The following is a 24,296-nucleotide window of genomic DNA, read 5'->3' on the forward strand; positions in this document are numbered from 1 at the left end:
TAAAACAAGTTAATTCCACTTATTACGTAGTACTAATAATTATCTAGACTTTTGTTTATTTATGTCATGTAAAACACAAACATTTCACCGAGGCTTCATAATATCTATAAATAAATAAGGACAAAATAATGGTTCCAATTTATCCAGTAAATTATATCTAAGTAATAAATTCAAGAAACATATCTCAATTAAATATGTTGTATACTAGGCCGTATTAGTCAATTACATTGGTAAACATAACACCAAAAAATAATAGAGCTACAACATTGCGAAACTCGGAGAAATGAAATCACAATTGTAACCGATGCTTATGTAATAGTCGAGAAAAAGTATGCTCAAACAAACCTCAATAACGTTCTTTGAAAAGTTAGCTACTGCAAGGAATCATTTTGTTCAGCCGACACAAGTGACATTTTATGAAGTGATACTGGATGCACAAAATTTAGGCTGTTACTTTAGATGCCTCAAATATAGTTTGATGGCAGGTTTGTGAAAAATATTACATAATAAATTCTAAGTAAACTTAGAGAACGATCAAAAAACTAAACTTACAGCCATCCCACAATTGATTATGTTTCATAGCAATCATACATACTAACCTGTGATCCTTTGTAACGGGTATCGATAGGCTGGAGCAGATTCGTTTATTACACAGGCTAAGACAGTATTTATGCTACATTCCGTTAATCGAAAACAGTTGTAAATCTCCCTCATTTTCTTAGACTTTCCTAAACTTTGCTCATTATTCTAAAAGCTCATAAATTCAGATAAATGAATATTATACAGTTTAAAATGATTTTCATGAAATTTTCAATACAGTTCACATACATAACTTACATAGAAATTCCTCTTCGCATTATAGTTGATTATTATTTATTGGTTGAAAATTAGTTGAAGAATAATTTTTTCACATCTTTATGATGCTTTTGAAATAAGAGGAAACTATTATCGCTATAATCGTCACAAAATATTTATAGTATTGTGAAGCGGCACCTTCCGTATTAGTATGAACTTTACTTTATCTTTAACTGCATAATAACTATTCAAAAAGAATGAAATAGCATGCAACATTTGATCATAACTACTAATAACATTAATAAAGTAAAAAGCTCACACTGGGACCCAAAAAGGGACTTGGGACAAATTTTTGATTCATATTCACTGACAGAAATTAAGATCACAAAAAGAGTAGTACATTCGAATTTCCTATTATTCTTTATTCAATTCAACTAGATTTATGAAAGATTTAACCTAATATGTGATAAACTGCTACGGAACTTCTTTTTATATTAGATAAAGAATTAATAAGAAATCAAGTTGCGAAGGAGTAACATGGAATCAATAGACCTGACAACAAAACTAGATGGAAAACTACTCGGAGATCAATTTAAAAATGAAATCATTTGAAAAAGATGTCTATTTCTTGTTAGAGTCACATATCAAACTCTTTATCTTTATTTTGATAATGACTGAAATAAGTCGAAACGTCAATTTTTTTAGCATTTAGAAGCATATGTGGCGTTTATTTTTGTTCTTATTTTAATTCATTTTTTAATATATTCAATCACACGTGTCGAAATAATATTTACTTACGTTTCTAAATAGACTTGATTTTAGGTCTCTTTTGTTATAAAATAAGTTTGGTTATTAATTTTGGAAAGACAGATAAAAATTTGATGTTTCGAATATTTTTAGTCTTTATAATATTTACCACTTATTTAGGTTGACAATTTTATGGATTTTGATCAATTTGGAATGATAATATGAGTGGCTTGACTGAAACGGATTGAAAACGTATCTAGCAGCCACCTCTAAACGAAATAAAACCTAACTGATAACGGATTAGCTTTTTCTGAATCGAAATTATTAACCAAGCATATTAATTTTCTTCCAAAACTGCATAGAATAACTACAAATTTAGCTCAGTGAGATCTAGTACAATGTCCAAAAGTGCCCGGTATTGTTAAATTAAATACAAAATTGTGTGGTTTGTTCCAGTGGGTAGTCTATTCTTCTTATTATAAACGTGACATATGAGGAATTGCTGTCAGGTGTGGGCTATTTTTAAGAAGAAACAAAAGTGTCCAGAAAAATTCTTCATTATTTTTTTAAGCTTGGAAGAATGCGTTATGGACAAAGGTACTAGTGGATATTGTTGGAAATCGAACTCAAAGAGTGAGACGTTACTGTTCACTATGCAAGATTCATAGGCCAATGTTGCGTACGATTCCTCTAAGGCAGCGTTTCCCAACCTTTTACAGCCACGGACCCCTAGGAAATCAAGCACAGTTTTCACGGGCCCACTTAATAAAATAAACAGCAAAAAAACTCGGATTAGGTCTTTATCTTAGTTATTTCAGATACAAAATAACTGTTTATTATGGAAAAAATTTGATGTGAAAGTTGCTGTTGCTTTTTTGCAACTAAATCAGTGATATTCGGGTTGATGTTGCTACTAAGTTGTAATCTCAAATCAGATTTTACTTGTTATTTGTTTCTGTATCTGTTTTTTGTATATAGAAGAGTAGAGAATGCCTTTTCACATATGTATGTGGTTGAAAAAAGCAGAAAATGCGTCAGTGCTTCGTCCGATATCTCTTTATAATCTGTCTTTAGATTCACCCAAACACTTGATAGTGAAGATTCTTTGAAATTGAATTTCAACGCTGACTAACAGGATATTTCTATCAATTGGTTTTTCTGTGCCGCTGTCAAGCCAGTAATATCAGTAACATGTTCGGTAAGTAATGAAAAAAGAATACAGCGAGACTCGAAGAGTGATATTATTTTTTTACGAATCTGGTATTCAGATCATGAATATAATCTCACAAACACCGTTTAAATTGTATACTTGCTTTACTACTATAATCAACACTATCATCACTTTATTCATCCTATGTTTTTTTTTGAGTATTAACTAAGCTAGAAACCTTATATGGGGATATAAGATGTAATAATATTGATATATTTCATTTAATTCCAGTGGAAATGACGAAATGATATTCCAGTCTACCGAAGAAATATTAAAACAATCAGATCCTAAGAATAAAGGACATCTTTCTAGTCTCGATGCGAAAACTGGGGGTGGCCATGGTATTTCAGTGGAACATCCTACATCGTAAGTATTTTATTATTAAATAAATTCTATTTTTAACTACAGTTTGCCAAGATAAAAGATATTTGATATAACATTTCATTATATATAATTTGAATGGAATATAAATGTATTCGATCTATTTGCCTCACGCAATTTTCAATTAGAGTTGAGGTCCTAATCAACTATTATTTCTTTATCTCCATCCTAATAACCCCGACATATCCATGTTTCAACAATGGAAATTTTAGTAAATTTACCTATGTGCCCAAATCTTTTATAAATCAAATATGATGGGAAATGTGTAGTACACCATCCGTAGATCAAAGATTACAGGGTTCCAGATATTTTTTTTCTAGTTCTGGCAAGTAAACTCCTGTTTTCAAATACAGCGTTTCTACTTAGAAATTTCAATAGAAACATACTTCATCTATATTTACTCTATACTAGAATATAGAACTTTTAACTACGAAGTAATGAGGTTTTAAAACTGAATAACGAGAAATAAATTAACAGACTTCATTGATTAGGTTTTTTTCATCCCTATAAATAATCCGAAAAAGATGAGTTCATTGTAGGAACAGAAATAATCTTCGGTGCATTATTACACATTATGCTTACTTTATTGTGATTTCGTAATATTATTTGGTATACATAAATTCTACTGCTTGTTTCTTTGATAAATTATATTCTATTCCCGTGTCTATCAAACCACTGTAGTTTTATTTGAGCAAACATATGTGGCTCACAAGAGGAAGCCTTAAAATTTGGACCGAGACACTCACTAACCAGCTCATCATTATTTCGGTCAAACGCTTGATTGCTTGTTACAATGTTTTATATTGTAGATCAGTTGGTCTAATGACGAGTTTTGATTTGATTATAATACCGAAAATGTTTACCAAACAGAAGTAGTCGAGCATGTACACATCTTTGGCATCCTAAATGTAACTTCTTTCCGCCCTTATACGACAAGTTGTGATCTATAAATAACACTTGAATAAAAGTAGTTTAAATTATTTTTATCAACGAACAACCCTAGTAGTCCACATAATGATGGGCTTAGCAATTATGGATGATTTCAAATGTTTTCTGTTTCATCAAGATAAACAAAAGCAAAGAAAAAAATGAGATATGAATTAAGGAAATCAATACTTCTCAACAGTTTTTTTAGAAGCATGTTCATTTATATACTTGTTAAATAGCGTATTTGGTAAAAGTAGCCATTGCATATGAAGTATTTTCAAAAATACACTGAAATATTTCATAAATGAAGTAAAACAGTTCTATTGTATTCACATTAGAAGTTCTCATTGATTTTGCTTATTTCTTTTCGAAACTATATCAAAACACGTAAATAAAAAGTGACATGTGGCACGACACCATATGAAGAAATAAACTCTACGTTCCAGGTTTATTGATTGTTACATCGTTTTTAATTTTTTATGGATCATAACGGTGAAAAATGGATTTTATACATCGTGAATTTCTTTGGAACTCTTTGTCAACTATCAACAAAACTCAATGTGTTTTATCCATGTTTTTCAACATACATTGCAAACACGATCTCACCAAGTCTCTATAGTAGCAGGCTGGTATGTCGTAACGAGCTCAAACTAGTCATTACTTGCAAAATTCATTGAGGGTTGGTTTATCACAACTAGTACTTTTTGGGGGAGTTTTATGTGTTGATTCATTAGTAAAAACTTAATTATAGTATATCAACCATCTCAAGAAACAGTCAAAATATAAATTTCAATATACATATTCAAAATAAAACTCATTACTAAAAATGTCATAAAATGGAATTATAAATATGTTTTTAATATAAATTGCATCTTTCTCTTCCTCTACTAGTAGATGAAGAATGTTGCTAAAAGAATAATAGAATAAGAGAGATTTTACGAGAATTTATTAATTGAAAAATTATGAAATTTTTTTCTCATTTCAGGTATTTGGAAACTCTCATGCATTTATTAAAAGGAAACGTAGGATCTGGTATATTTGCTATGGGCGATGCTATAAAAAATGCAGGCATTGTTCTAGGTCCTATAGTAGTTCTGATTTTGGGCTTAATATGTCTTCACTGTCAACATTTGTTGGTAAGTAATTGAATTCTAATTCCACTCCCAATAAAATATAAAATGAGGGTAAAGTGACATATATTTTAAAGTTGTCTTTGTATTACTTCCACCCACTTCCAAATAATGACAATCTATTTGCGAAGGCTAGTCATATATTCTAAACACAATTTTCTGTCTCAACTTTGTAAGCTCTGTGGAGAAATGTATATTTTTGATTTGAGGTCCCTAGGCAAGGGATCTTGTGATCTGTCTGTTTAATCTATTCAGCCTGCAACCTCAACCCTTGGAAAACGTTGTTTCGGAAAATGTCTCACACGTCATAATGTGAGGATGCCCTATCGTGTACATGTAGTTGGTCCTGTAAAAGGCCAACTAAGACATCGAAGTCCAATGTGTCAGTAACTATTAGGTCAATAACGTTTTCTAATCAATGAATATAAGAAGGTTCACTGAGATTTTTATCAATTAATAATTCAATTTCTAAGATATATGTGTCTCTGTGAATAAATGAAGATTATTTTCTTTCCAATAACGTATGTATGTATTCATAACATTTGATATAAAGATACATACACTCCTCAAAGAATCAGGTATGAGCGTGTGTTGTTATTTATCAGTAACAGAAAAATTCTTCATAAAATTAAAATCCCCTAAAGGTAATGTTTATTTGATACATGCATTATTCTTATTTTATAAGGGTGGAATTCATGGGGGCTCACAATTCCATGAAGGGACTGAATCTCGCTTCAAAAGCATGTTAAAAGTAGTTGACAATTCTCAATTGAAAGTAACTAAATTCTATTGGCTGTGGAGAAGCTTATTTGAATCAATTTCCTTCTTCTATTTAAAATCATATCATAGCACAAAGTAAAAAAACAATGTGTTATCAATCCATTGACGGGATGAAGATTATCAGATAGATTTGATACTAACGCACTGCTTACACTATCACAACACCAACACTTACAATTAGAGAGGTAAACAGTATACCTTCAGTCTCTCAAGACGATAACTTATTGAAGTTATTGAAACGCGTGTCATTCAGTGTACTTCTGAGTATTAGTATGGTGGTGGTAAGAACAATGTGTTATTATGAATTACTATTATTTTGTGGTAGTCAGCGAAGGTCATTTCCACCATTTAAATTCTTGAACTAGTGAAATTTTCAAGGTTTCTCTATTATTGCAAATGCTCAATAACTAAATTGATTTTAGTATGGTAGTTGGTATGTTGTAGTAGTTTATAAGAGGCTACAAGGGGCTGGTGTGTATTTTGTAAGAGAATTCATTATCTATTCATAAATTTTGTCGTATTTTTATATGTCATATCTCAATTCTTGGATTTCTGGGAGTTTCGAGTCTCCTGTTTTTGGACACCTGTTAATTCTCTCTTATTTCAGCTGGTGTGGCTTGTGTGGAATCTTGGTTGAAAATTCATTAATTATGGATTTATTTTCTATATTCGGAATTATCATTAGATCAAGCACGTAGGTTGAATCCATGATAGTCGGCGAAATACACCTTTAATTTTTTTGTTTTGTGTCTGAAAGGTGGTTTATAAGTTTCTTTTCATGATCACCAACATTATCATCAGAATATAAGTAATCAGAAAATTAGTTCTGGCAAATCAGAAAATATTCATACTTATCTTCAAACATAATAATGCTTCGCTACAAAATTTAGCAGTTTAGAACGTCGTTAAATCATGAAATATCAAGATGGAAAAAGGGCAACACTAATTATTGCGCTGTAAATAAGTACTACATGACGGACGCGATTTCATGGGAAAGTATTGTTTCAATAAATTTTGAAACTTTCTGAAAATCTGAGATAAAGTGTGACATTTCTAATGGTGAACGTACCCTGAACCTGTTGCCATACGGGTGTTATTTGAGTTGTTTACAGGTACTTGAAGCATTCATCTTGGTCAAAAATAACAAATATTTTTTATGACTTTCGACGTGGACTAAGCTCACAGCAGTGTGCCGATCAACTCACTTCAACATTTGGTGACGAAGCACCATCTCGAGCCACGTGTTTCTCAAATTCAATCGTGGTCGCACTTTGCTATAGAATGAATTTCGTGGAGATGGTCCAAAAGTGGCTATTGTGTCAGAAAACATCGATGCTGTGCGTAAACTGATAGCGCAAGATCGTCATATGACATACCGTTATATTGAGGCATACTTTGCATCAGTTACACTCGAGTAATATAGAGTCTCTGTATGACTCTCGCATACATTCATTATTACTTGAAAAGCTCGAATCGATTGGTGGGAAGAAGTCACTTGTACGTAAATCAAATATCAAGTAAATATTTCATTGATATTCTACCAAGTAGCTCACATTCGAGATATTTTTATATTTTGGAAATTTTTAGGAATAACGAACAATGCAGATACTCAATATCAAAATGTGAAATATTTATCTTTAGATTTTCTTCAGTAGTCATTGAAATAATTTATTAAATAATATTAGATAATAGTAACACATAACATACCATAAAAATTTTTTAGTTAGTCTTTTTAATTCAAAAATAAATATTTAGCTCTTGCTAATAATTTATTGCATTGTTGTTTACACTGGACAAATATTACAATATTTGGAAAATAAATTAAAAATTCTGCTATAGAGAAGATAAACAAACTATGGAATAACAAAATATATACATTTAATTTAAAAATTCCCGGAAATTGTTTTTACACACGTAAAATAAGAATTTTGTCAATAATTAAGAATTCCTTTCGTAAATTCTAATGTATTTATAAATAATTTATATTGATTTATATTGATATTCTGTTATATTATGCCTATATCGTTTGATTATAACCCAATACTAAATCGTTTGTTATAAGTAACATATTATACGAGGTATGTCAAACATATCAAAATAAATGATTTCTACTATAATATAAGAATAACGACGAAACAAGTCAGTGGTTACAACCATCTCACAACAAAAAGGTCACGCTCTTCAGAGGAGTATCTAGATAATTTAGCTTGTTAACGCTCTTCTTCTGTTCTTGTATCTACACTGTTATTACTTCTGGTGTGGTTGATATTTCCTTTATTTCTGTCTTTTTTATGAGTATCTGCAGTTGGTATTGTTTCATTTCATGATTCCAATTCCCTATTCTGTAATGTAGTCTTTTCTGTTAGCGACTATTAATAAGTCGACAGCATACATTAGTTTGTTTATGTATATCGGTCTCAACCTCGTGAATCCTATTGTGCTCTCTTTTTTTCTTTGCTCACTTCTTTGGCTGGTTCATCCATGATTAGAAGGAATGATAACAAAATTAAAGCGTCTCTTTAGCTCACTCACACCTTACAATTGACTTCTCTCTGAATTAATTAAAGAAGAATCGTACATTAGTTGAATATTTGTCACGCCTAATCCCATGTTTGCGGCTTTCATTTAAAAATATCTTTCTGGAAGTTTCTTATTAATTAACATATAAGTTTTGCATAAATGTACTAATAATTTTAATTTGTTACATAATTTAAATCAAAATTAATTATGGTAATTGCATAACGTGAGATAAATACCAATTTGAAATCATAATAACATATTCGATATTATGTTTTTTCAACAACTTCAATTTCTTAGAAATATACTAATATCAAGGTCAGAATGAAAAGGCTAATAACATTTTCACAACATAATTATTTAATTACTACGCAGTCTGCGGTAGAAATAATGCTAGATTGAATTAATCATAAGACTCAATTGAAAAAATTTAATAATTTGTGTATTATGTTATTTTTATGACGTTCTATTAGAGAAATCGTTCAATATATTCTACATTTTATCAATAAATCATTTAGAGAATTGTTAGAAATTAAGATAAGGCAAGAATTATTTTCTTCTCTTCCAACATTATCGAATCAATGTAGCTTTCTATTTCCTCATAGGCTTTAATTACCAAAAGGTCATGAGAAAACATACAGAAACATTTATTTTGTCAATATATTTCTCTCAAGTTCGCGTCTGAAAAATCCTGTCAACTCATACTTAACAAAAATCGGTTTTTAGAAAATACCTTGTTACGTTTAATATTATTTGCTTTAATTATAAATATTGGAGTGAATAATAATTTATTAATTTTATCGTCGGTCATTTTACCCTTATATCAGGAATTGTTTTTCATTCTTTAATTTGATTATATATAAAAACATGTTTTTCGAAAGGGTGATTTTAAGGGAATCATGAATCATGTCGAAAACTCAATATTTCATCTGACAGTTAAACGTAGCACAGCAGTTCACCCGTTAATTATTTTAACCAATAAAGTTATTTTCTTCGTGTACCATATGCATCTAAGTGCTACTACATAAGACACTGGGAAAGCAAGGGATTAATAAAATCATCCAAAAAATTTGACATCAATTCCTCATATTAACTAAGCGCAAAAAGTTTCCACCCCTATCTGGTTGAAATATATATTTAAAAACACAATTCTATTTATGGGAGAAACAATAAGATATAATATTTTTTCAAAAACCATACTTTATCAATATGATGAATGATTTAAAGAATAAAATCTAATTATCACAAAGTTGTTGAGGTTTATTGTAATCAAATAGGTTCATAATTTTAAAGGAAATTTAGTTATACAGAAACTATTAGTTACTAATAATTTGCTTAAAAATCAGCTAATAAATAAAGCTAAAAACTGAAAAATAGTGAGTAAATGAACCTTATATATGACGCACTTTTTAACCACTCTCTTACTATTTTTTCGAACATTACAACTAGCTTTCAATAAATTCGATTTAATTACATAGTAGCTACGTTTTTTTATGTAAAAAGCAAGTACAAATCATATTACACTCGAGTAGTTCTAGTGGCGGAGATGCCTTTGGATATTGATCATCTTGAACTTGTGTACGTTGTAATGTTTGGGAAAGACAATAAATTGACGTTTAGGGCGTTTGCAGACGAACTCGGTATTCATGAACCATATCTGCCTGTGGAGTAACTCTTGCAAAAACTGCTCTAGGTGGGATTATATTGGACCACTCGGAGGAGTATCATTCGATATGTCCAGTGCAATTGCTCTGGATTTCCCATATTTTTCAATAGCAGTCCATTCGTTGTTGACGTAGGTCAGGAAGTCCCCGGTTGATCTATGTTTACAGAAGACGTATGATCGTTGATGATGTTAGCAAACTCAAGATATTTTAAGATTTGCTGGTTAACGACTTTTTCCATGACCTTGGCAATGGCTGGGACCGAGGCAATCGGTCGTTAGTTTTATAATAATAATAAATTTCAGCTTTACTTAATAGTGGATACTTCAGTTTATTAGAAAATAATCATATCAAAATTCACGATAAAAATTGATAAAATAATGAATATAGAATTATAAAACAGTTTGATTTAGAAGTTCTATAACATTCTGTTTCATATAAAAGTTGAGTTAATCAATTAACGCGATATTATTAAATATGTCACCAATTTTTTGTTCAATAATATATTGTCTTCAACAGCCAGAAAATATGCAGAAGTCAACAGATTTATTAGAATTTAATGTGAATTTGATTATATCTCTTTTAAACAGAGGAACAATCAGAGTAAATTGAATGAAGTCTTGTAAAAATTGACATATTCCAAAATTTTTCTTTTGTATTCATAATTATATAATAAAAATTATCGACAAAGTATCCCAGAGAAGCATCGATGTGTTCGTTACTTATAATTCGTCATGCCAACAAGGATCAATGAACCCGTACAGTATGGGTGCTGGAAATTGGGGTTGAAATGTTATTAACGTTGTGACTGTCTAATTTGGATTATGGAGATGAAGAAAATAAAAATGCAGTTTTTTTTTAATTCGTAGCTCTTGTAAACATTCACATATTTCCAAATCATTTGAAATAGAAAATGTTTAAAACAGTTTTACAAAATATCACTTAAAAAATGTCAATTTCTCAAGTTTTCTCACCTAATATATGATTAATGTAGGTTAGAATATACCTAATATTCAAGTGAAAAATTTCGTAATTCCATGTATAGGTAAATGATATAACAAATAACATGATATAATAAACAAATATGAATGATAAAGATTGCTATTAAATAATGAAGTAATGAATAATATGATTTATTCATGATTATATATATTTTGAAAAAATGCAGAGTTTATACGGCATACTATTTATCGGAATTTGACCTTGCATTATATGAATAATGTAAATTTTATTCTCATCAGTAGCAAAATTAACCTGAAGAAAACTGAAACTGGGACATTTGACGTTGGATAATCTAAGAAGCGGATGATAGCTGTTATGAGGCCTTTCAAACAACATTTATTGGTTAAGATTTTCATGTTATACTAGTGTAATAGTTTGACATGAAATTTTGATGATATCAATTTTATTATTAATTTCAGTTGAATGCCGCCAAAACTCTCCAGACTAGACATCAAATTAAGCAATCTCCTGATTTTGCAGAAACTGTCGAATTATGTTTCGAAAAAGGACCATCTAAACTGTCTCGTATGTCGGTATTTGCCAGGAAAACAGTAAATGTGTTTTTGTGCATTACACAACTTGGATTCTGCTGTGTTTATTTTGTTTTCATATCCGACAACATGAAACAGGTAAGATGAATAATTCTTTATCAATAAAATATTTTTGTTAGCATTTTTATACAAATTGAAATTTACAATAGATATATGAACTCATATTTCATTATAACAAATGAAGATATTGAGTTTTAAAAATATAATGTTGATTTTAACATCAAATAATGCGATAGAAATTTTTTGCAACTTCAATTTCAAGATGTTCATTCATAAATTTACTAAAAATTTTACACCAAGTACATATCAATTTTCTTAACTTAAGAATTTTGAACATTAATTTATTTCCTAAAACTAATGTATTTCAGAATATAGATGTTTTCAAAATAATAATTCACTCATTAAACGTATTGAAGTATCCAAGATTATTCCTAACTGTTGGAAAATAGTCCGAACCCAGGTTATTTACCCCAAAAGATGAAATATGATTGAGTATAGCTTAATCAAATATTGTTGTGGAATAAGATATTGAAGTTTGACTTTTCAGTTTTTTCTAGTAACAAAGCAATTTCTAATATTATTTCATACATGAACATTATATTTTTGGAATTGTTTTTATAAATGTCGGGTCTTATCATTAAATTATTTTTCTGTGCGATTATAGTCTACTTTTGAAGCTTTTTCGACAAAATCATTTTTGAATGAAAAATTTTATGGTCTCATTTCTACCAATGAATTATCATCCAAACAGAACTCAGCTTGATTATTTCATTATCAAAAGCTGGGAAATAAATCATACCAAACAGACATTTTTTTGAGCATTGGTAAATTCTGGGAAAGCCCAAATTTTCAGACAACAACAATACTCAACAATCAGAATTAATAATTGAAAATACCCCCATCACTTCACTCCTGTTCATAATTTGCTTCCAAGATACCTCTTACGACATTTACGGATTTGCCAACATATTCCCGGCTAACATACAAATACAAGAAATATCAGAATTATCATATTCATATATGAGGCAACTTCCATCGGACGAGCGGTTTTTAATTGACAAAACATGTACATGTAGAAGAATAGCTGCATGGTATTAAAAAAATATGTGTTGAAATAGAATATCCTCAATGTTTAGCGAAAAGTACATAATTGGAGTCTTCATAAACTTCTCATTGGAACTACTGATATCTTGGCATACTCAGTTACTATTGAGCTTTTTCGTTTGTTCTCCACAACCTTATCTGATTCGATATGTATTTTGGCTATGAGTTCACTAGTTATCTTGATTTTTTCATTAGAAGGTAAACCGTCTTTCCTTCTTGTTTATTTATCGTTGGTGTTGGTACTGGGAGATTGAGAGAAGAATTAGTTTATATACCGGTAGATTGTTTTTATTGAAATCCGTCGATTATTTCGTAATATGATGTATAAACTCTCAATGATATTTAAAATAATTAATAATAATTATCGTTTGAATTACTTGCTTTGTTGTGAATATTGATCATGGTAACCAAATCATTAAACATTCTATCCAATTGGGCCGAGTCGTTTTAAAGCAACTTCATAAATTCAGTTTAATTTAATGAGTATAAGTAACTGGAAAACAAGTTTATTAATATTAGATAATAGGTAATTATATCTAAGAAAACTATTTGATATAATATCAACTGGGAAACAATTCGTGTCTCAATAATAGCTCCTCAATTTCTAATAATTTTCAGCGGAACCATTTCTAAATTTCATGATAAACTCTTTTATAATCTGAAGTATGGTGGAATAATGTAATTTTGTAGGTTTTTTACCAAATTCATTTATTAAAAAGACAAGCTTATGAAGTGGATGTTTTAAAAAACAACTGGGACTCCTTCAATCAAGATCTGTCAATAAACTGATAAAAAGGGTATTTTCCATATCGATTTGATTAATTTCAATGTCAAACTAGCTACTGTAATTGATAAAATTTCTGTAGAGCAAAATACTTTAAATATAGTGGGAATTTTCTTAATATTGCTAATATAATTTTACTCCAATATTTTAAAATACATAGTAATACCTCACAAACTCGTTATATGTTTTCTGTTGTCCCCTTTCCATCCCTTTTATCATATTGTGGAAATTTCAAAAACTCTGATCCAAGCCGTATAGGACGTGTGTGCGGTTGCCCAGTTCTGCCGTAGTTTTGCATTTTTATTGTTGCCTGAGAAACACAATCGATCTAGCAACTTCGAAAAAATAAAATTTGTATTCCTAATTTAATACAAAATTGCTATTTTCCATAACTCACCCAATGTCACCGAATGTTTTTACAATTTTAAACACAATGGCATGTACCTTTGTCTCTGGTCCATCATCTGAGATTTGTTTATACACTTCTTTGTAGACGTGGTAGTCACCTAAAATTACAGAGCTTCTCTTTGAGGTAGGGAGGGGGGCGAATGATACTTGATAGTACTTGGAGTATTATCTGTGTACATTTTCGAATTAGTCATGACAAGAACTGTTTTTATATTTTAACTAAACAATAACAAGAATGCAAGAAAGGACAAAAAAGAATCTATTTATTTACAATTTATACACTTAGAATTAACTTAACCAAAAACACGTTACATAGTTGTAGAAGTTTATAATAAATTTACCTTTGGAAGTGACATTAGAATTGAAGCAAATTTTGTGTAACCAAATGACTAAAGTCGATGATCCACCTAGTGATATTCACTTGGTTCTCAAAATAAACAACTGACTAGTAACACACCGCTTTGATTACAATGAGTAGCTGCGGGCACTGGCAGCGATTGGACGTTGCATTTTTGCACCTATAAGCCTCTACTACTACTTCATGAATAGATACATTATGATTCTGTATGTACTTTGAAACTCTGTAAGTTTTTTCATAAAAGTGTAAAGCAACATTCGATACAAAAATAAACTCAAAGTTGGTAATACATGTGATCAATCCGTGAGCATCTCCAACAGTTTTTGCGTCAGTTGCTCCAATATTTTCCAGTGTGTGCAGTATATCTATGAAGTGTTGTTGAAGTACTCATAAGCTTTCATACCTGCTGCTAAAAATTGTGTCACTTAGTGCTTTCAGAGATAAATCCTTATTTCTTCCTTGTTTCAATCCATATGCTGAACTTTTTACTATTCCAACTACTGCATATTTTTTAGTCTTGATTATATTTTCACGGAAAATGGGGGGCTACTGCTCCCCTAATCACCGTGAGTCGCTGCGCTAACGCGTCACCGTAAGAATAAATGCAAACTTAGTTCTAGCGGATTTTCGATGCCAGTGCCTTCGATGGTACGTGGCAGAACTCATTTATTTTCGCGGTTCATTTAAATTAACAAACACAAAATATCTACTTGTATTCTATGTTATTCATTTCACCCAGTTCTGATTTCGCAGTTTCCTGAATTTAAGATAAAAACAGAACTGGGTAACGTTTATTTACATATCAATATTTTCATACATTTTCAACTAAACCGGAAAATTAGTAGACATGATTACAATATCATTTTTAAAATGAAACTAACAAAATACAGATTTTTCTAACAAAGAGAACGCAGAGTATAATTTGTAAATAAATATAACCAGAAATAAAACAGGAAATCATATCATACATATCTTAAAAATGATATAATATAATCATTTTGGGATTTAACAAAAATAAAATATTGCTACGAATTCAAGTGAGCCAAGGTGGTTTAAGTCGATCACTCTACCAATATATGTAAAAAACTATATTAATTGGTTGTGGAGACTTACTACATACTACATAAAAACGTGAACGTTTTATCCTGTATAGACCATTGTTTTGCTGTACGAAATCAGGAAAGTGTTTGGGATATTTAAAAAAATATTTATTTATTTTGACAATTGACATTGACAATAATGACAAATCTGCATTACTCTAGCGCCACGATTGGTAAGTGGCAGAACTAAATTTGTGTTGGCGAAATTTATATGCAAATTCACCTTCTTATTGGGTATGTTTTGTGAGCAATGCAGACTTCTATGACGAAGGAGTTTCTAAGCTGGGTATAAGTGCTTAAATTCGTTTGTTGACTGTGTAGAAAAATAGAATTTCAGTCGCTCATATAGATAATAAAGTTATTCTGTACTTTTTTTTCTACTAAAACGTTTCGTATTTCTCGTAATTTACATATCTTTTCACGTGTATATTTTTCCAGGTTCTCAATTATAATGGCTATGAAGTAGATGTCCATTTACTCATGGTTATAATTTTGGTACCAATTTTATTACCTTCGTTGGTACGAAATTTGAAATACCTCGCTCCGTTTTCCACAGTAGCCAACATTTTAATGATAGTTGGAATAGTCGTTGTTTTATATTATTCAATATCTGATGGTCTACCAGATGTAACTGAGCGTAATTATATTGCCAGCTTTGGAACGATCCCATTGTTTTTTGGAACTGCTGTTTTTGCTTTCGAAGGAATAGGACTGGTAAGAAATTACTTTATTCAATTACTTATATTAAATTTAGATGCAGTAGTAGTAATAATCGTGTTTATCTTGAGTACTTGGGGACATTGGAATTTTCACAACGGACCATTCAACAAGTTTGGAAAAATGCAATAAACCATCAAATCTCTTATAGTTATTTGAACGAAAATGGTGAGGAATATGAGGGTTATTGGAATTTCGAACCTATGTGCGTACACTACATACAAGTAGTAACAATGGAAAATAATAAAAATGTCTATCTCAGGCATCTGTGTTTGCATGCCAATGCTTCCTTTTAACTCAAACTGGTAGGCTGTGAAAATGAAATTCTCAAAATGAAACTGAGACAAAATCTGATGTCTGATAAAAAATAGTTGTAATCTGAATTGTCATGGTGATGTTTGGTGTAAAGTAGTTACGAATGGTTTCATAATACATTTAAAGGAAGCTTTAAATTTAAAATTTCTATTGAATTAGGTCGCGCGTTTTATAATTGCCGTTTAGTGTAAATGTTATTTTAATTTAAACTTTAAGGTAAAGTCGGAAATGTTTCACTTTAGCAGATTAAAGTCTCCTTTAGCTTCGAATGCAAACTTAGGTTATGTTTATGTTAGAATTCTAAGCTGACCGATCCATCTTTTCAATAATAAAAGATTCACATCACGATGGCTACATTAATTTCGAAGTGGAAAATATTATAATCCGAAGACGAAAAATGTATCGACATCGAAAAAATTATTTGGAAACATATGACGTCATGGATTTTGTCGAAAGATTTTGAATAACTAAGCCCACATTTAGAGTAATCTAGAATCAATATTTTTAGTTCACTATAATTTCGAAAGTTTTCCATTCGAATAACACATGGTATACATATCTTGTAAAAGAATTTATTTTAGTATTTCCTAAAAGTAAATATAAAGGTTTTCCAGGTATAATTTTAAATAGAGAATATAACATACAGACCTAGAATATCAAATTATTATAAGTAGTTAGTTCTTCATAATCCTTCGTGATCACAAAATACCCTTACTTAATCTATAACTTTTTTATCATTGATAGCTTTCTTGTTCCTTGTTTGTAAACCATTTCTAGAAATATACATTCAATTATAAAAATTAAAAAATTCTATTAATGGTTTACAAAGGAGAAAGTTATTAATGATAAAAAAAATCTAAATAACTAAGTAAAACTTATTTAGCTCGGAACTGCTGAACACTTCCCCTACGGACACTTTCGTTTTGAATCCACTTTCAAAGTAAATAAATGTAAATTAGATAAATGTACCACTGGTATCAATGTCCATTTCAAGTCTAACCTTTTCATTGCAAAAAAATTTGTTTGTTACTTTATTTTCAATAATTTCCTCATATTTATTCACCTCTTCAATTAATATTAGTTTTTCCCAAAATTGGTACTATGAACTTTGCAACCCGAATAAAAAAAATTATTACAATTGAAAATAATAATTGTGCATCAATCATGTGAAACGTTTAATGCCTACGATTAAAAATAATAAAAATAATTGTTGAATTGAATAATTGAAATAAAAAATTGAATTGAAATAAATGTTAGTGACAAAACAAACACTCCTCAACACACACTTTTACGTTTCATTTTGTTTCTTTTTTTAACGACATATATTGGAAAAGTACAGAATATTGTCCGTAGTTCCTATCAAAAACTTTTAAACTACGGCCAGACTTACCAACCATCTTTTAACACCGAAAAGGAGCCTTTACTCAATAGACCATCACAAATCGGTTATGGAACCACTTCACTTTAAAGATTAAGGTAAAGGACTCTTTCATTTAAAGGAACCTTTACTTAAAGGGTGTGGGCTTATGCTATCGGCCGTTATAGTGTTAAAAACTAACGGACAACCTTCATTACTATTAGCTGCTAAAGCGGTTGGTTCTCAATATATGATTGTATTGTTTCTTATATTCATCAATAGTGAAATTTCTCCTGATTTAAATTCACTGTAACTAATCCTTTGAAAAAAGCCTCTAAAATATTTGCTTGTTCCAAGAATGTGTGATTTTACAAGATGTATTTCAATAAACAATATTAACCTTAACTTTTTATTGGTAATTTATGGTTACAAACATGAGGTTGCTAATCAGAACTCGATTACCAAGAACAATGTTATTACTTGTCGGTATGCGCATAAAAAAAAGCATAATATAAAATGAAGATACTTCGTTTTAATTGTAATATAAGTTCACTCTCATTGCATTGGTAATGGAAGCAATCAGATGTAGACTATTAAGCACTTATTTGCGTTTAGGTGACGTTACTGAAAAAGTTTGATTCATTATTACTACGTATTCAGAATATAAGAAAATGATGATTAAAATATAAGAGGAAAAGAAATAAAACGTATTAAGAAGAAATAAAGGAAAACAAAAGTGTGAAAATCTCCCATTATTTTTGTAATGTGACCAAATTCACAGTGACGTGATTAGAATATTATTCAATTCCATTGTAGTAAAAATTAACTTTTTTTGTTTTCTTATTATTGAGATATTTGAAGTTTTAAGACTTGAAATAATGTCACTTCATATGAAAAGCTTGGTAGTTCATATTTTCGGAAACGTTTTGCGATTAGACGAGGAGACAAGAAATGTAAATGCTCTGATAAATTTGAGGTAGTAGAATGAAAATCAACTTTTATTACAACCACATGATGTGCCTTTGATAGAAATATATTTGAACTATACAGAACTCACTATTAGCCGCAATTAGAAGGATTAACATGAACGTAGATTATATAAATTACATAAATGGATATAAAATTATAACCAATGATAATTTTGGAGTTTTTCAGTATAATTTGAATTCCTTTTCAATTTTATAATTCACATACATGAAGAAAATGCCTCATACAAAAAATGTATAAAGTCAATAAATTCTTTTCAAGATGATTCCACAAAATTATAAGACGAACAACAAATCCAACAAATCCAAATCCAACTACATGAGATATTTCGTATATTTTTCTATTTATTACTCTTTTCCCCTTTATCTGGTATATGTATGTATACTTTGGTTACTCTCTCTTGTTTTGAGAATCACGTAGCTTCAAATTGTAAGAATTATTTTTTTTTTTTGGCTCTCAGATTTTAACAGACGGACTGTGATTTCTAATTAAAAAACAAAGAAAAACATTTAGATGTGTAAAAATATGCTTCTAAGGTTGGAGAAAGCCTTAGTCCAATTTTATAATGTGGACGGATACCTACGATGTTTTCCAAAGCAAGTTTATTTAACAGAAAAAATATAAATTTTGGGAAAACATAATAGAAGACACAAATAGTCATTCAAATTGAAATTTCTTAAAGAAAATCTTTTGAAATATGAGGCATATATTTTTTTATCTCCATATGTGCGATTCCGTCTGCTGCATCTTTACCTTGGATAAAATAAAAAATTGCTGCCACTTTGAATGTAAAGTAAATTTCTAATAAACGCAACCACGACTACAAAAACTTGTTTGGGTTATCTATCTCACAGGAAAATAACTAAAACTGCAATTCTTTTAATCCAACATTATCAGAACGAAGTAATACGGCACAGAGTGTGGAAGTGCGACAATATTTAAATTTGTGGATTGCTATGAAGAGCCATTTTATGTCTAGTAATTAGCTCAGATTGTACACGATTAGGCACTTTTCTGTGGCCGAATATGAACAAAAAGAATTACCCTAATAATAATAAAAAAATGCGTTTATTAAAAACAAAATAGAAACAATGAGAAATGAACTAAATCAGAAACATAATAATGTTATCCCAAAATGTTTAATCACCCCAAGATGGAAACTATATAAATCAAATAATGGTAGCAATTTTTATAGTCAATACTGTTTAGGTCCTACTAACTCATTAATTTTCTATTGCTATTATTTTGATCGGTTATTTTTAAATAGTATTTATTGAACAAAAATTTTAAATCGTCTATAATAAGCAGATTTTGGAATAAATTCACAAATATTTTGTAATCGGTAGTTTTATTTGAAACTATTGATCCTAGTAGTTATCGGCAAACCACTACTCATATCATTTTCGAGCTAGCAAACAATAGAAATAAGATAGGGTGTCTAGTTTGAAAGAATTCACTTAATATATTTCTCACCCTCTACTTATTCCATTTTAGAAGATTCAGTTAATTCCGTTTAAAATTTTTGTCAAACATTAAATGTGGGAGCAATATTAATATGAAGTAGCCTCTACCTGGAGATGCTGCATTAATTTTAATCCACACCTAATGTAAGTGAATGTTACTCTAAGACTACTAGACTAATGAATGGATTCCGTTTAATTCTTATGAAAATTGGGTTTTGGTTAAATATTTTGAATCTTGGCACATTGATAGTTTGGAGCAAGCTGATTAAAAGTGTCAATGGGCACGAAATCCCAAAACCCTCCCAACCTCATCGTGGTCAAAGTTACCCTGGGAGGAAGAAAATTGGTTTTGGCTACCTGTTTTGAAGCTTGGCACATTGTGGGTACAAAGTGAGCTGATTGAAAGTGATAATTGGACAAAGTCCCAAAACAACTCCAAACCTTTAAAACTACTCTTGAAAAGTCCAAGGATTCCATAAGAGAAGTCAGTTTTTCTGGAACTCGGAACAATGATAGTTTGAAGCAAGCTAATGTAAAGTCTTTATAGACATGAAACCCCAACTACATCAAAACTACTCCTGAAGTATCATGTATGCTCTTGTATTTTCAGAAGCATAGATATTTTTCTTCAAAAAAAAAATATTGACAAGGCATTCAATACTCAATCTTAATATGTTTTCATTCTGCTCACATGTATAGCAGGTATTAGATTATGTTTTCCATAATATATTTACACGAAATGCATCTTGAAAAGCTTTTATTTTATTCGCAGTTGTTACATAATCTAGTATCAGCGTTCACAACAAGAGGATATCTATTATTAATATCACTTCTAAATAGGACAATTTCCACTTTCTCAATATTTTCGTCACCATCGGTCCGAACCATCTGTTGCTGCATTTGTCCACCGCAAGTAATACATGCTAAGCAATCCACCATTTGTAATATTCACTTGATTTATAAATCAAAATATCAAAAATCTTAGTTGTGTGACCCAAGTGTATGAAAAACATCATAATCGTAATATAATTATTAGATTAAATGCCGTCTGCTTTGAATGCATGAAAAAATCAAATTACTAAAAATCATTCATATGTATCGAAAATATAAAGAAAAACCTAGATATGTTGAACTTTCGTAGAGATTTCACCCTGTCCTAATAATATGTTATCCTCATCGATTGTTTGAATTTTTGTTGTGAATAATTTGAATAAATGCGATTTTATGATTCCAGGAAGACAAAATATTTTCAGGTTTGTGGTAGAAAAAGTCTAATTGTTTTCAAGCATAATATTCCTGATATCAGCTGGACTTGAATTTTTGAGGACTCTTAAAATTTAAGAGGATATTAACTCAGTGAGTGAGTTATCTGACAAATACAATGATTCATACTTACTCGACTCTTTTTCTTATACTTTATTGTTTGAGGCGAAATCCCTTAGAAAATTCTTTTTAGGTACTTCCGCTTCAGAATGAGATGAAGAAGCCAAGCGACTTCGACAGAACGTTTGGAGTGCTGAATGTTGGAATGGTTATTGTTACAGCATTATATATAACTGTTGGTTTTATTGGATACTTGAAATTTGGAGATGCGATACAGGGTAGTATCACTCTGAATTTACCTCCAGAACAACCGTAAGTATGATTAATGGTAATAAACATAATTATAATAATGGTAGTTTGACTAGAAATGTGTGGAAAAGAGACCTCTGGATGAGGATTGATATTCAGCTATATGAGAGTAAACAGCTTTAGTCAAATCCAAATAATGAACATACGCTATTAAAATAACAGATCAGCAAAAACATAAAAAATATTGCCTCTAACCTCAGGCTACATAATAAGTATATTAGTTACAGTAACTGACTTTAAGCCAATTTTAATGATTAAAAAGTGGTCTACTAAAGTTCATTGTGGCCCTTCAAATACGTAAAGTGCGAGAGATTGTGGAAATCATAAGTATCTTACAAAATTTCCAGTGGGTGGCACGTTTCCTCAGAGCCGACCCCATATTCAAACGTGTGACATCTTTATTGTTATTGTTTTTGTGCCGTTTTGTAACCGAGTCACTGCAAGGTACCAGATACCAAACATTAGTAAAAAAAGGATTTATTGAAGGGAATCAGCGCCAAAGAAAAAGTTTCGTACTAAAACAATTTAAAACTTATTGGGGAGATTTATCGAAAAGTTTAGAACAAAGAACCATAGTTGGTGGAAAAAAAAGTATCTTTACACACTTGTGGAGTTCCTATGGCAAAAATTCTTGAGTATCTCCCTCATCTGCCCTAGTATGCAAATTTAGCACCGAGCGACTTTTTTTACAAATCTGAGACAATGGAGAGAAGTTTGACGAAGAAATCATCTCACACAAAAAATATCTAATTGGATAACATCGACAAATTATATGCCAGTATAAACTGTTCAGAACAACTCTCATAATCTATCTGGCAGATATGACTTATATGTCACAAAAAAGATCAGTGATAATAAGTTTGGTTGATGGATCCGTCCAATTATTCGATCCCGGATTTAGATGCTTTGCTATTCAAAATGATAAAAAAAGATCTAAATAATTTAAGTAAAATGTATAGCTCTATTTAGTAAATTTCAATACAACTGCAAATAAGTTAATTAAAGACTGCTTCATATTTTCGAGATGTAAAAACAGAGGGAAAATTAATTTTTCTCGTTGAAGCAGATTTCTATTTCGATTTTATTTTTTTATGATGTAGATTATCGATTGATTAATATAAATACGCAAATTGTCAGTGACAAATCAGATTTTGATAAAACTGAAAGTAGTCCAAACGTCAAATTTCTACCTCCCTTTCAAAAATTATAAGAAAACTAATTTTATAACAGTAGAGATCTAAAATTAAGACGATTAGATACATAAATATATGTATATATTTTATTTCATTATTTATCAAGAAAAATGTAATGAAAGTTTAATAAATACACATTACAGGTACATATATATTCAGTACCAATATATGAAGTACTGGAGTGTGTACATATTTGAATATATTTGAATAATATAGACCATGTATATTCATAGAATATATTGGTTATTTGTTTATTTTATCTGGATTTTCTGATTGCTTCGAGATTCTAAATTTTGCTTAAGAAACTCAAATAATAATATAAACGTTACAAAAAATTGAAGAAAATTAGGATTTTCATTAGTTTTAACCATTTTCCGCTAAATTGTGAGATTTGAAGACTAAGTCCTAATTATTTCACAAAATTTTTTTTGTGTTCTTTTCATCAACAACTTCATCACAATTATTTGTTGTTACAGTTGACATATTCATTTCTCATTCTAGATTATATCAAGCAGTTAAGATAGTAATATCAGCTGGTATACTTCTAACATATTGTCTTCAATTTTACATTGCTATCGGTATTATGTGGCCGACAATACATGAACGACTAGGAGACATCAGGCATCCGGTTATGGGAGAACTGGTATTCAGAGCTGCAATGGTTATTGTGACATGTACGTATTAAAATAGTAAAAACCTATTCCAAAAATATCCCACAACCTAGAGTCATTGATCAAGAAATATTTTTTTGTGATTACAATGTTTAATAAAATTCAGGAATTCAACGGGATAGTAGCCATACTAAAAATGATATATTCATATATTTTTTGATAAAATATGTAAATTCGGGAATATCTAGGTGACAGGGTAATATCACAATAATATAATTATACCATTAAGCGTTTTGGTGTGAATTAAGAATTTAAATTTGAGAACGATAATATTACGATAATAGAAAGTAACTCAACTGTTACCACCATTACTGTGCTCCCTCTCCAGAAGAACAATTCTAACGGGAAAACCACATCGGCAAGAAAATCACATTAATTTCTTAACTGAAAAAGTATAGATTGGAATGTGAAAAATAGTCTCTTGACATATCTTATTTTTCTGTGCATTCATTTTCAAATAATCTAGGTTGTCAGAATATTAACAGATCTCTTAGTTTGTCCAA

The 24,296-nt window shown here is 30.1% G+C and overlaps 1 protein-coding gene across 4 annotated transcripts in view; it reads left to right on the plus strand.

The window, feature by feature from the left end:
* The window catches only part of LOC130453272 (proton-coupled amino acid transporter 1-like), a 91,151-nt gene that overhangs the window by 55,958 nt on the left and 10,897 nt on the right, over positions 1-24,296 (plus strand). For all 4 annotated transcript variants that reach the window (XM_056792911.1, XM_056792913.1, XM_056792914.1 and 1 more), the window contains 6 exons: positions 2,984-3,118; positions 5,046-5,196; positions 11,573-11,782; positions 15,897-16,172; positions 21,754-21,932; positions 23,624-23,796. In XM_056792911.1, the coding sequence (XP_056648889.1) occupies positions 2,984-3,118; positions 5,046-5,196; positions 11,573-11,782; positions 15,897-16,172; positions 21,754-21,932; positions 23,624-23,796 (1,124 nt within the window). The remainder of the gene's footprint in view (positions 1-2,983; positions 3,119-5,045; positions 5,197-11,572; positions 11,783-15,896; positions 16,173-21,753; positions 21,933-23,623; positions 23,797-24,296) is intronic.

This window comes from Diorhabda sublineata, chromosome 2 (genome assembly GCF_026230105.1).
Source record: "Diorhabda sublineata isolate icDioSubl1.1 chromosome 2, icDioSubl1.1, whole genome shotgun sequence".
In the NCBI taxonomy this organism is placed as follows: Eukaryota; Metazoa; Arthropoda; class Insecta; order Coleoptera; family Chrysomelidae; genus Diorhabda; species Diorhabda sublineata.